Source organism: Gymnogyps californianus, chromosome 14, assembly GCF_018139145.2.
Source record: "Gymnogyps californianus isolate 813 chromosome 14, ASM1813914v2, whole genome shotgun sequence".
Taxonomy (NCBI): domain Eukaryota; kingdom Metazoa; phylum Chordata; class Aves; order Accipitriformes; family Cathartidae; genus Gymnogyps; species Gymnogyps californianus.
Window position 1 is genome coordinate 15403650 of NC_059484.1, and position 12199 is coordinate 15415848.

A 12199-nucleotide genomic window follows, 5' to 3' on the forward strand; every position below is an offset into this window, starting at 1 on the left:
GCTCGGCCGCTCCTCTCCTGCCTCCCAGCCCGACGGGCTGGGAGGCAGGAGAGGAGCGGCTGAGCACTCGTGGCCCCCGGCGTGTGGCACAGAGCAACTTCCCGGCTCTTGCTCCATGACGAGGGATGGGACCAAGCGGGCGGCCCTCAGACAGGGAGTCGAGCACGGCAGACCGCCTATCTCCGGCAGAAATGTAGCCCACAGGAAACCGGACAGCGCAAAATGAAAAGCAGCCTTTTCGTGTGGTTAGAAAAGGGAACTCGGAAGTCACTGGCTGGGCCCTTCGGCTTGTTTTGCTTCTAACGTGGCCAGCGAATGTTTTCTCAGTGCTTTTCAAAAGTTCTTTGAGCTCCTTCTCTGAAGGTCAATGCAGTAATAGCAAGCAATCCTTCAGGTTCCTAGGACTCCCTGGCCCCTTCTGAGGACATTTCAGCAATAAAGCACATGACATTGCATCGAAACGATGCAGAGCTCTTGCTGCTGAAAAATCAAACTCCTGTCTGCACTGCAAGAACGACGGCTCTGAAACATGTTCTGCATGGTGCGGTATCAGTGTGTTTGCCACGACGCTCGCCCTCCGGCTGGGGTGAAAGTTTGGGTGAAACATTGAGGGGCCATTAATGGCATGCAGTTCCTCACCCAGCATTTACCAAGAAGAGCAAAATTTTAAAAAAAGTGGAAGCAGAACATTCAGCTGCTGCTTCAGAAACATTTCCTGGATTGTACTGACATTTCTGTAGAGCTTTTCATAAACAGCTTCTCAGAGGATTTTACAGAGCCACACGCTACATGCCTTTAGCAGAGCCCATAGGTCCACTCTGCTCCGAGACACAGGTTTGCAAGCCTGCTGCTTTCCTTGGGAGTGGCACGGGTGTCTCTAAGGGCAGGATTAGACCCACCGCTTGCATCTGAACGAAATGAACAGACTGTGCTTCGATGGTGTTATCTTACATGCATATGCGACCAGGTGCGTCACAAATGGATAAACTCCAAAACCTTCCAAAAGAGAACAGTTTAATAAGATGCTTAGGTTAAACAGCAGGCTTATCGGAGGGCCTTCCTGAGCAGCTGGGGAAGTCACCAAGGAGACCGTATCTCAAAAGAACAGCAGCACAGCTATTTATTCAGAAATTTAGAAAATATCCTAACTCACAGCCCTGCAGTACTTGTTTTCTTTGCCGTAAATAATTTTCAGATTGTTTGCCTTTCAAAATCCGAGGTGGTCATCGCATTATTTTTTTCTGTCTCCAAAGAGGCCAAAATCCTTAAAACTATGATGTGAGTTAATGAGAGAGTAAGTCATCAAGTCCTGTTTTACAGTATTTCATGGGATTAATATTTATTAACATTTGAGTGTTTGTAAGCTTTCCCATTGTAGTATGCCAGAAGCAAGTAACTCCAAATGAGGTAGGAGTGACCAAACCCTGACACAGAGGCTGTGCTGTTCCTGCCCCAACAGCCCTTTCAGTGTTAACTGGACAGACTGAACACACCCCACCGCTTTTTCACACATACAGCCCTTTTCCCCTCCATTTCAGGCACACTTTTAAACCATCTCCTACTCTGGAAATTAAAGATGCTGAGGAGCCATAGGAGCCCATATGTGTCCCTATATCTAATTCCTTGAGGAACTGCAGGTCGCTAGAGCCAAGCGTTCCTTACAGACGTCGGTGAAGCACCAGGAGCGGCCCAGGCCCAGCACAGCCACCCTCCCATCCCAGCTCCCACCACCGCTCCCACCACCGCCATGGCTGCCCTTCTCCACACCGCCACGCCCATGGTGACGTCATACCGGAGAGCCCCACCCCTCCGCTAGCCCCGCCTCCCGCGGGCGTGGCTCTCGCCCCCAGCCCCGCCTCTCGCCCTCGTGGCGCTGGGCGGGGCGTGACGCGCCTGCGCAGTGTGAGGAGCGCCGGGCTGCAGTCGAGGCGCCGGGCGCGGAGCCGGCGGCCGAGCGCGACGAGGCTGCGGGAAGGCGCGGGGGCCCCGCCGCCCCCGGGACGAGCCGAGCATGGAGCGGCGGCTACCGGCTGCGGCCGCCGGCCTGGGCAGCGGGATGCGTCGCCCGCCGCACTAAGGCGGCGACGAGCCCCGAGGCGAAGCGAGGCGGCGCGACGAGCCGAGCCCGAGGCGAGCCCCGTGGCCGTGTGTGAGCGCGACTGAGGCGGCAGCGGCGGCTCCTCCTGGCGGCCTCCCCGGGGCCGGCGCGGGACTGTGCCGGGAGGGGGCCGCGGCGCCGCCTCCTCCCCTCCCCTCGCCCGGCACGGGCAGAGGCGGGCGGCCGGGGCTCCCCCGCGGCGGCGGGCGGGCGGCATGAGCGCGGCGCTCTGAGGGGCCGGCGGAGCGGGGCTCGCCCCGAGCAGCTTCCCCCGGGGGCCGCGGCCGACGGATCGGACTCGGCTGGGACCTGCCGTGACTGCCCTGGCTCCTCCCATGGCATGAGCCCGTGCTCTCCTCCCCGCTCCGCCTGCTTTTGGTCTTTCTCCGCTCCTGGGCTGTCCGATGGGATAACATACACCCGGGCGTGTGGGGCTCGGCGCTGCCGCGAGGGAGCGAGGGAAGCGGCGGAGGCAACCGGTGACGGCCGTCGGCTCGCCCGGAGTCGAAGATGAGCTGGCAGTGCGCTCGCCAGCACCGGAACGGCGGCTCCTCCGTCCTGCTGCTGCTGCTGCTGCTGCTCTGGCACTGCTGGGTCCGGCCGGCCGGCGCCGACAACGCCAGCCAGGCGTACTACACCGCCCTCATCAACGTGACGGTGCTGAGCCCCGAGCGGGGCGGCCCCACGCTGCTGAGGATCGACCGAGGCCGCTACGGGCAGGATTCCCCCAAGGTGGAGGTCAAGGGCCTGCTGGTGGCTCCCGTCCCCATCAACGGAGGTAACGCTTCCTTTGCAGCCGTCGGTCGCTTGCTGTCGGGTGCCTCCTTTATAGGGTGGTTGGCCTTTGAGCTTTGCAGACTTGGCTAGAGAGCTCTGACAAAAGATGAGGAAGAACTTGCCCAGGGGAAAATAAATACATTTAAAAAAATCCATGATCTGAGAGTGCTGGTTTTAATAACGGCTCTGCAAAGCATAGTGCATTTTCCAGCATGGATCCCAGTAGGCTAGTCATATTGAGCAATGAAGGTGTTATTTCTACACTAATTACAGGGAGTCGGTAGTGATAGTTAACAGGATTTGGTTACAGCGTTGCCATGAATCTCGGAACAGCTGCATAGCTGTCTTACTGTGATAGATATGCATCTGGATGGCTTTTGCAGCTGCATGAAGTCATGACTGTTCAGTGTACATTTCTTAAAAATGCTGTTTAAGCCGTCCATCAAGACTTCGAAGGACTGAAGCCATCAAGCTGTTACTGTCATGGCCAGTCCAAAATGCGTTTCTTTGTGGTACTGAACACTGCGTAGTGCTTCCAAATAAGTTTTTTCTTTTTATTAAGTGAAGCTGTTGTCCATCGATTTTTTTCTGACAGATGTTGGGTTTTATAGAGAACACTAATTTAAACAAGTCAGCGTATTGTCTTGATTTTGGCCTGAAATGAAACCAACCGCTTCAGTCGTAATGATGTGGGTTTAGTAGTATCTTATTTTGAAAACCCTTCCTGACATTATCTAAACTGCCATCTTTAAGAAACGGACCACTTGACGGATCACAGTGGTCCCAACCTGTCCCCTGGACAGTAAACCTCTGAATAATGCATTAAGGGAAATAATGTAGTCAGTTAAAACTAGACTCTAAGTGGTGAATACTGAGTTTTTCAGAAGAATTGATAACGCAGAATTACTGTGTTATTAAAAGCTTTTGAGAATTTACCAAATCTTAAGATCAGGAAAATACTTTGATGCTTTTTCAGAACAAAATGCATCCTGCTAGGCAGCCTGCTATAAGCTTCTAGTGTGTATGAAACAGACTGTGCATCAGCAGATGCTTGACAGTTTCACTGAAGCTCAGTTTCATTAGCTTTATAAAGTGTTAACTAGAATATATTAATATAGCATACTTTTGAGTGGAAGGGTGAGGAAGCTGAAATCGTTGAGGAAACAGAAATCGTTGAGCAAGTCTACTGTAAAATGATTTTCATTTGTACTTCAAATCCTACCTTCACCATGCTCTCAGTCAGCTATCATCAAATATGCTCAGTCTTTCTTTCTGCTACTTCCTGGTGTTCCTGACTTACACACACCCCAACCACCATATGAAATCAGGAGGCTGTCCTGAAAGTGTTAGGCATGTAAACGCTGTTATTGCAAGTAGTATTTTTAGGGTTTTTAAAACTGCTGCCTTTTAATATATGCAAGGTATCAAAACACGTGATTTTTTTAGTAGCTGCATTATTTGTCAAGAAAAACTTTTAATATTAATTACTTTTAACCTGCTTGTGTAACTTTTTCTGCTTTCTTCTGATATGGTCTTCACTAAAGTATGATTAAGGCATTGAGGGTGGCTGACAGCATTTTCACTGGAACCTAATAATGAGAGAAGAGCTAAATAAAATTCTGAGCAGTCCATAAACAGCATTTTTATACCTTGCTACTAAGTATTATGATGAATAACTTCAGTGAGAAGGCACAGCAGGAATTGTGAAATTGCAGACCTCAATTTCTGCAGTTTTGACACGCTGCAGTCATTAAAGCTTTGCCATCAGTTGTTTGGGAGATTGTTTTGTCCTTCTGTTTGTCAGCAGAAGACTGTTAAAGCAAACACTGCAGCAGTTGTCTTCCTTTAAAGTTCTTCTGAATTGTTCGATGTAGGTTGTTATATAGTATACATTTTATTTGAATTTTGCCCAGCCGTGCTTCATGTGGCTTAAAAATATTTCAGGTAGTAGGGAAGACTGGAATATTTTATGCTTTTAGTTAAGATGTTCTTGAACGCTTAAGGGTCTTACGTTTATATTCTGCTTTTTTATATCTAGATTTGATAAAAGATGATGCTGTCTTGCTGAAAGTAATTGCTCTAATGCCTTTTTATCAGCCTGTTAATATTGCGGTAGAACTTGTTTGCGAAATATTTTTTTCTAATAGCTCTTAAGACGAGTAGGTAGCACCAGCCTCTGCTGTTAGAGCAGTAAATGCTCTAACCCAGCTCTCATGTATCCTAAGAAGAAAAGGACTCTACAACTGTTAACAACTGTGTTTGAAGATACCTTGACTTTGAAACTGCTTTGATGTCAAGCATTCACCCATTTATGGGCTATCCCTTGAAATTTCCACAAATGTGGGTGATCTGTTAGCACCTTGATGGCGTAGACTGGGGCGTCCATGTTTTAGAGCTGAAATGTCCTTAATGTCACATTTTTGCGTGCTGTGTTAACATCCCTTATTCATTGCCTGCAGGGAAATAAATGAATTTACTAATTTAAGATTTAGGGCCAATGATCTACTGCTGAACATGCACCACTTGTAATAGCACAGCCTATGACTTTAAGTGTTGTGCTCTGTAGTGTTTTTTGTTAACTTGTGTTCTTGAACATGCCCAATATTTTATACACTACTTCTCGAAGTTGCCAGTCCATGTGAGTACACTTCCTTTAAATCTCAGTGCAGAATGATATATTCAATCACTTCTCCTGTTTCTTTAGCAGAATTTCTCTAATCGAATTTAACCTTGTCATGTTAATACATGTATTAAAACTCTTTCCCTGTTCTTTTTATAGACCTTTGTATGAAATTGATACTGGCTTTCAAAAGCAATGTTCCCTTGGAAGTGATATGGCAGTAATTCGCATGACCGCTTGTGAATGTGACTTGTGAAAGTGTAGCTCCAGCGAGCTGTCGGTCACAGTTGGCCACTGGGTGTAAATGCAGCACCTGTGTATGCATCTCTTTCCAAGTGCCTTAAATGCACAATAGCAGCAGAGTTTCTCTATTAATCTCTCTTCCGTTCTTCCACTTCTAGTTCCTTTTCTTACTTCCTCTAGCTTGTTAATCCTTTGTCAAGACTTAAATAATTTCATACTAGAAAAGCATTTTAAACAGCTTCTGGATATGAAGATTATCAAAAAACGCTCCTCTTGTTCTGCATGGAAGGATAATAGTGAAATGCATCTTCACAGCCTGATGCAGCTTTTCTGATAGTTTAGTTCAGGTTTGTATCATCTCTTCAGTGAGGTTACTGAGCATTTCTCATTCAGTCCCATCCTCAGTTATTTGTGACTTTCTGGAACCATGCATTTCTGCCCAAACTTCTCACAGTAGCTGCCTCCATACTTGTGGCAGAGCCTGTACATGCACCGTGTAAGCATTCAGCCCTGTGCCACTCCAGTGACCTCCGCTTTTAAGCATCTTTGGTATTAGGTGCCTGACACCAGTTGTGGTGCTGACCTTTAGGTGTCGGGCATATTCCTCTTGCTGTGACAAATCAAGCTAGAAGCCATTGAAAACTCACTTTAACAGTTCTTGGTAGAAACTGCAGTGCTTTGTGGCTTAGTTCCCTCAAAAATGTTCTCCATGGTGAACAGGACTCTTCTGTAACTTTTGAGTCTGGGTTATTACATGTCATTCTGGGTTTGGATACACAGTTGAGAACTGGAAACATCAGTTCTGTGTGCTCTCAAAGTCCTCTTGCAGATGGTCAGACCTTGCCGGGAGGTGAGGTTTTGTGCACCTTGGCTGGCTTGGGTAGCCGGGAAGCAGACAGGGTGATTAGGACTGGAGATGGGACTGATAGGAAGTGAAATAGCAGCAGACTCAAAGCTAAACTTGAAAACATTAAGACTCACTGAGCCAGTAGGTCAGGAACGAGGGGGTGAGGGGTGATGGAAAGGGGCTGGAGTCTAAAGGGCATGTGTGGAGGTGATGGTTGTATGGAAGCTGCATTGGAGAAAACTTGTAGAAAGGGGAGAGCTCTGCTGAAGGGTAGTAGGATTGTGGCTGGGCAAGGAGACTGAGAATTTGAGGAAAAACATATGTTACAAAAAGGTGGAAGTGGGGAAGAAACAATATTGGCACAGTGTTAGGAATGGAGGTATATCTTGTGCATGGTACTGTAACTATAGCATTTTGTAGCATCTGACACTTCATAAACATGTTGTGTGAACAAGTTTTAGTTGCAGAAGGTTTAAAATACCAGTTTCCTGGTAACTGCAGAGCTTTAGGTAACATTCAGACAGAATTTTGTGTTCCTTTCTGGCTCAGAATCCAAAACAATAAGCTTTAGGAAAATGCAACAAGCAAATATATCAATAGATTAGTGGAAGAAAAATCTTGTGCCATGCATCCATCCTTTACCATTGGTCTCAGTAACCAGCTTAATTAGTAGTCATTAATTGATAACAAAAATGGAAGTTATATATTGGAGTTTATAGGCATAATTGTAGTATACTTACTGAGCTAACAAGATTAAATCTGAACTATTACAGGACTCTTCTCAGCTTCAGTGATTTTCTTTTGTTTAACTTCTTCCCTGAAACAAGATTACCTCTTGTTCAAAGAGTTTCTTTTAGTGTTTAAGGTAGCTTTAGTCAAAGCAATTACCTGAAATAGCTCTTGAAAATAAAATACCACTGTACATAACTCATTGACACAACTTTTAAAAAGTGGAAATTATAACTGGCTTGAATAAGGACTATATTGATAATAACACAAGTAGTAATGCGTTGAAAGAAAAGATACATATTATACATATTAAACCCTAACGGAATAGCAAATAACTAGTACCCTTCCTTGAAATAAGAATCAATCAGTGCTGCTGTGTTGCTTCTGTAAATTTCCCAGCTGAATTCCTTTTCTGGAAATTTTATCACAGGATTATAATTAACGTGTTGCACAAGGCTGGCTGTTTTGTCAGTCAGGTGTGCTATGTAGCACCTGCCTGGGCAGTGCCTGCTGCAGGGAGGGAATGCTTTGGGGCACAGGCTGCATGGGACTGCATCTTCCCCTGTGCTGTTTTCTTTCCCAATGAGTCTCTTGATCTGCTGCCCCCCAAAATATTGGTGGTGCCACTCCACCTATTGTATTACAGTGATTGAAGGTCAGACTTTAAAATTATTTCTGTATGTGTAGCTGGGACAGACCAGCTCTGGCAACTGGTGCTGGTCTCAGAGGGCAGAGTATTAGCTAAGATGCAATCAATATCAAGATATCTGACCCTTTTTTTTTTTTTTTTTAAAGGGAAAAAAAAAAAGGAATAAAATAGTTAATGCCCAGGGTGTGGGATCATGGCACTGGCCTTTTTCTTTGAAAAGGGGACAAAGTCTGATAACAGTCAATGCAGCAACCTTGGCTGAAGTGGGACATCACAGCTACATTCTAAGTAACACAAGAGCAACATAAACGCACAGTATATGAGAGAAAGCAAACCCACTCATGGTTCAGAAGTAGAAGGAGACAGTCTGCATTCAGGCAGGTGTGTGCTTACTTCTGACAAAGCCTCTGACAGCTAACCTGTTAATTTCATTTTTGCTTCCACAAAATGGCTATCCCTCTTATAGGGGGAAGGCTAAAGGACCTGGTCAAGCAATTGGAAAAGATGAGGGGGCAAGTACTGTTGTTGTTTTAATGTAAGCTTGCCAGTACTACTTCAGTAGTTGAGGAAGCCTGGTTGGATCTGTTGCATTATTGTTTCTTACACATGAATCCCTAAAATGCTGTCACAAACATTAGTCCTTTAGCAGGAAGGGCTCTTGAATTTAAAAAAATGCTTAAGGAGAAACAGTTATATGCAAGTTGAGCTGTCCTGTGTGTTCTGCAAGAGGAAACTGAAGCTCTCCTAAAGCTGAGAACAAACATGCAGCCTAATGGTAGATACTTAAATTGCAGCTGAGCCTTCTGTAAAGAGGCTCTTCTGTGGTGTTGGGGCTTACAGTAGGAAGGGAGATATTTACAACAACGTTGTACATAGCTCTTTAACCCAGTGGGCTGCCACTTCTAACAGAAAATTGGTTATTTGCCAATACATTCATGGTACATGGGTAGACATGGAGAAAGGAAAGGCAGAGTAAATAACTTATATTTCAAATAAGCCAGAAGAGTAGCACACCTATAGGGAAACAGATGGCTTTCTGTATGTTTATATCTTCCGAAATTATGAAATTACATGAGTGACTTCTGATCGTATCTTTTCATGTGCAAGTGATTTGTTTTAGAATAACTTTAATTTAATGGGAAGTTGCTTTTCATTCTGGCATGGACGTCATCCAGGTAATACTGGCAAGCCCTAGTCTTTTGGGTCCTAACTGGACTTTGGACAACGGAGCATAGATGCCATGATAATGGAGAGCTATCGATGATGATTCTTGCTGACACTGTTCGTTTATCTGTGTCCCTTACAATGCCAACAGATGTGCCTGGCACGTTGGTGTATAGCAGATGTTTTTAGCCAGCTCTCTATGCTAGAAGAGTGACTGTGATTATAAGGCTTGCACTCTTTTCAGAGTGTATTAAGTCTATTGAAAAGACGAGCAGAAAACCTCAGACTTTCCACTGTTTTTCCTGAATTTTATTTAGTTAAAAGTGAAAAGATTACTTAACGTTTGTGCGGTGTAATAGGATGCTAAAGTAAAGAAAAGAGGATTGTGACTTTTTATTAAATCTCAGGTGACTTGCAGTTACTCAGTTCAGGTTTATCTAAACCAATCAGATTTTCCTTAATGTTTTTGTATTATTTAAATAGTGCTAAAATAATATTGTCAGCTGTTAATTTTTCATTGGGACATACTGGATTCACCTCATCAGGAATAACATGCTGTATGCATTTGAGTGGTGTTTGTTGGTCTATATCTGGAAAGCTTTTATCTCTTAATATCTTGTTTCCTAATCCTGTTGCTCCATCCAGTAACATTTCATAGCTCTGTCCGCAGCTGGGAGAGACTTTGATCTCTACCGTGGTACAAATTTTGTACTACTTTTCCCACAGATGCAGTTTCTGTTATCTCCTACTACTTTCTCTGTCAGTTTTTAAGATAAAAATTTCAAGCTCTACAAATTTAAAGGTGCGTACATAAATTTTTGTAAAACTGAACTATATCACAGACTTTTGAGAATGCTGCCTCCCTTTTCAAGGTGCCTTTTGCCTTTTATTGCTTTTATGATTTTTTTCATTCTAATCGCCTATTACCTTATTTTTGTGGCCATTTTTGTTTTCACTTGATATTTTAGTTTTGAGCGTGATTGTACTGAAGCAAACTGTACATAATCCATAGGATTACTGTTCTTCATCCATCCTATGTATTTTAAGTAAATTTATGTTAGCCATAGTGTCTACTTTCAGAGTTATTTTGGACAGTTTGAGGAGATTCTGTGGAATTGTGGCCATTTGTTGCATGGTATTTTCCAAAGGATGTGTCACACCTGAGATTCTTGAATATGATTTCACTGGAGAAGGATGGGATTTTTAGCTTTCAAGGCTTGAGAAACTTCCTATCACAGTATGCTGGTGCTTTCCCCCTCCCACATTTTTAAGTGGAAATGTTCTGAACAAGGGGAATTGTGCATTAAACTGCTTTTATCTTAACAGAGGACATCAAGGTTCGTTGCATATGTGCTGTGTTATGGTTCTATCACATTTTCAAAAAGGACTATAATTCCTTTAAAAAAATGTACTGTTCTCTTACATTTAAGACTACAAAGACAAGCTACAAAAGTGGAGTCGATATGAAAGTGCACTCCTATGATCGTTGCTGTTCATGATGGCTGTCACCAGTGCTCCAAAACGATGTGTGTGGATCAGTGCTAGATAGCAATTTCCAAAGGGATTCAAGTAATAATGTCAGGGCAATTGAAGAAAATACTCTATAAAATTCAGCTTCAGGCATCTCTATTTCAGATTTTCCCTGATCCCTGTATAAAACAAAAGCACAAATACAGAAATACAGCAAATAGCCCTCCATGTCTGAAATGTCTAATACAGCCTTGAAAAACAATTGTGAAAAGGATGTGCTTCTATCTGGCTCCCCACCCTCCTTCCAGGGGAACAGGGAGAGGCACTTCTTGTCCAAATTAAGAGATGCAACGACTTCCTGTACGACTGCCACAATATAGCTTCATCTGCACTAGTTTTCTTTAGGCAAGCATAAGATTTTCTTTCTTGTTTTGGAAAAGATCCTTTAGCTATTTAAATCTCTTTTGTTATAGATTTTAACCTGAGCTATGTTAAGCAGAGAATGCTTAAAGATTTTTTTGTTTTGTTTCCAGCTAATATCTTAAACTGGGTATTTTTTGTGGTAGATCTTTTGCTGAAATCTCATAGTCTGTGCTGAAGAACTCACTTCTTTAAAAGGAAAAAGTTATGGGACACTTAATTTGAATTGCTCTTACGAACTGTAATGTTTTCAGAGCTATTATGCAAATAAATTGTTTATGTCTTGAAAAATCACTGTTTATCCCAACCATTTTTAGTAGCCAAAGATTCTTATACTCTTGGCATTTGAAAGGGTAAATATATTTGTATTATAAGTTGCTGTTGGCTCTAAATTTCTAAAATCCTTTAATGATATGGCCAGTGTTTCAGACTAAACTGCGTGTTTCCAGTTGTGTGAACAGAAATGTCTCATCGGTTTCAGCAGCTGTACTGCAAAGTTACCTTCTGCGTTGCATTTTGTGCCTTCTGTACATAGCTCTGTGTGGGTTTGGGTTGTTCCAGGGTACATTACGGACAGAAAGGATAAAAGAGCTTTGCATACTGTTGAATTCAGACATCTGGCATTTGCTGTTTCTATTACTCTTGCTTTATACCATCAATACCTGTTTAGCTGACAACTTGAGTGCATCGTATTTGCAAACCCGTTTGTTTCTCTATGAATTTGAATGCACTTCCTTGTAGACAAAATGTGCCTATCTAAAAAGCTGATGTTGGCTGCTAGAGTTTTACAAGATCACCTTTTAATATTGTCCTTTTTTTACAGTAGTCTGCACGTAGCAGATAACTCTGAAATCTTGTTTTCACTACCTCCTTTGTTTAGTTATACTTCCCACTGCAGTGATATTTATGACTGCATTAGAAAGAAAAAAAAGTTACACTCCCCAGAATGACTGATAAACAGCTGTTTCCTAAATGCCTATAGCATATGAACCATATTCTGATGTTTTTCAGCCTCTAGGCAGGTATTGATTCAAATGTGAATTCATTCTTCTAGCTGCGTTAGAGTTAAAAATAGCTTGTGTTAGTGAGCCTAATTCTTGAGTATATAGTCACAGCTTTCAATGTGTGAGACTTGGTTTTTTTAAAGACTCTTTTTAATAAGAACGCAGTTATCTTTAGGCT

At 43.5% G+C, this 12199-nt stretch overlaps 1 protein-coding gene across 2 annotated transcripts in view; it reads left to right on the forward strand.

The window, feature by feature from the left end:
• The first annotated feature begins 2068 nt into the window (after positions 1-2068).
• RNF130 (ring finger protein 130) overlaps positions 2069-12199 on the forward strand; it is a 50470-nt gene continuing 40339 nt past the window's right edge. The window contains exons 1-2 of one of the 2 annotated variants that reach the window (XM_050905314.1): positions 2069-2511; positions 2586-2876. In XM_050905314.1, coding sequence (XP_050761271.1) covers positions 2439-2511; positions 2586-2876 — 364 coding nt within the window. In that variant the 5' untranslated portion in view covers positions 2069-2438. Of the gene's footprint in view, positions 2877-12199 lie in introns of both variants that reach the window. The other variant, XM_050905315.1, reaches the window with a different exon arrangement.